General features: G+C 44.3%; 1 protein-coding gene across 1 annotated transcript in view; it reads right to left on the bottom strand.

Moving 5' to 3' along the window:
* Positions 1–586: 586 nt before the first annotated feature.
* Positions 587–2,129, bottom strand: part of cunh10orf88 (chromosome unknown C10orf88 homolog) — a 9,548-nt gene continuing 8,005 nt past the window's right edge. Inside the window, exon 9 of the mRNA XM_005743381.1 lies at positions 587–1,657. Within this exon, the coding sequence (XP_005743438.1) occupies positions 1,435–1,657 (223 nt within the window). The 3' untranslated portion in view covers positions 587–1,434. The remainder of the gene's footprint in view (positions 1,658–2,129) is intronic.

Raw genomic sequence — 2,129 nt, 5'->3', positions numbered from 1 at the left:
CCATTTCTTTTCCTTCTCTTTGGGAACCAGACCTTTAAATCTGTCCTGGACTGGACCGGCAGCTTTGGTTAGCGTGGAGCCCTTTCAGTGACCTTCATGGTTGGTTTCTTAGCCATTTATGACTCAGCTACTGGAATCGCTGACGGGAAACATCGGCTAATTTGATTTTGTCTTTTGGGAACATCTTGTGCAACATTTTCCTTCAGCTATTGTTGTCAGTAATTTTGGGCGTGTGTTAACAGTTGGAAAATGCACCGCTGGGGCCCAAAGAAACCAAATCAACCACCAAACTGTACTGACTGTAATAGCTGCCCCTGTATTCTTCAGTTTCCCCTCATTTTTATATCTGAAACTAGGTGTGTTACTGTCTCATGTCACCGACAGTCTGAAATGATTTATTCACATATATCTCTGGTGGTGGCACCAGAATGAGAGATGTGATCAGAGGGATGCACACTAACACATCTGGAGCTGTGGGCCTGAAGCAGCTCACAGGCCTCGCTCGGTGTCTTGCACGCAGCCTTCTCAGGATTTCATGAGAACTTGTTTGCTTTACCAAATTCTCCAGAAATAAGAGAACCTGCACAACGTTTTAAAAACTTTATTAAGCTGTATAAATACATTTACTAGACTCACATCAGTACAGGTAAACATCACAGGTCAGCACAGCCGTTTTAATAGTTTACAGACATGTACAGTACTTAAAACATTACAGTGCCGTATTAAAGTACAGTTACACGTTCGATTTAGTCTCCTTAACAGGAGCAAGTTTTAAAACAAACTGAGCCGAGCAGGTCAGGCCCGAACAGCCTTCACATCACATCAGTGTCGTTTAGAGCTGCGTCAGTTTAGTCGTTTCTAATGTAAACCATGTTATCTTCTCTGACACGTGAAGCTTTTCTGTTTTACTTGTTTGAGACAGCTGATTAGACAAACCGAGACTTTTGAAGACGACTTTGTTTTAGTGCCGTTCAAAGACCAAACCATTAACTGTTTAAATAACTGGTACAATGATGAGTTTCAGTGCATATACAGAGGAGAAAAGAAGAGCCGGGAGAGATAAGTGGGTTGCATTTCAGCTGAACACTACATGTAAGTCAGCTCTGCTGCACATCAACACTTTTTTGAAAGAGTCTCGTCCTCTTCCTGTATACTTCTCATGTTGTTCAAAATGCAGTGCAGCCATTGTAGTCGCGCTGACGAGACAGTCACTTTTTACAGGAGATAACATTTCTACAGAATATGAACTTACAGCAACACTGCTGGTTTTACATGTTAACCTCATATTTCAGGCTTCTAGTTTTATTGCTCCGTCTTTGTTGGCGTTTCTGTCCCGGCCTGCTTCCATCCCACGCTCGGGTCTGGTTTGAGGATGATGAAGAAGAGAATTAAGGCTTCCAGGGTTCAATGTTAGTCTTTTTAGTGCTTCTGGACTCAATGCATGGCTGGCGTCGGGGCGATCTGCTCCGCCGGTCCGGTATCTGCTGCTCCTCGTGCTGAGCTGCTCATGGCTCCGTGGTTAAGGGTGACCAGCGGCAAAGCGCTCAGCAGGGCCTTCTCCAGCTTCTGCTCCAAAGCATCCAAGCGGCGGTCCATGTGCTCCTTCAGCCTCTTCTCCATCTCCTCCAGACGGCGCTCCATAGCTGAGTCCAACTCCCTGAAGGGACATAAAAGAAACAGTAAGACTTTTTGAGAAAGTTGGACTTAATAAAATCTGTGTGTATCAGCCGCTGGCTGTATACCTCCGATTTATGAGGAGGTATACAGCTGAAGCCACTGTCAGACAAGTTGAAGTGTGCAAGCACTGAATTAAAATAAAGGGGACTATTTAAGGTCAGTCAAACCTTTGCCTGATCATCACTAATCAGAGATGAAGTTTTTTGACCAGGTCGCTGGTCTGTATGTGTATTTCTACTGTGTGATTCTGACAGAGCGGAGTGACTGTGGGCGATTCTTGAAAATGAAGCCACATCAAGAGACAAAAGCCTAAACATAAGCTAAACCACCCACACAGTCGGTGCTGACCATCATCTTCCTCAGACCTCACAATCCTGCTGCATCCACACTGATTCAGCCAAACCACCAGGAGGAAACTTTCTAAACTGAAAACACTAAAAAGATAAATAAAT

Source organism: Pundamilia nyererei, unplaced genomic scaffold (genome assembly GCF_000239375.1).
Source record: "Pundamilia nyererei isolate P.nyererei 1_Seehausen unplaced genomic scaffold, PunNye1.0 scaffold00131, whole genome shotgun sequence".
Lineage (NCBI taxonomy): Eukaryota > Metazoa > Chordata > Actinopteri > Cichliformes > Cichlidae > Pundamilia > Pundamilia nyererei.
Note: the sequence above shows the minus strand (reverse complement) of the source record. Positions and strands in the feature narration are given on the sequence as shown.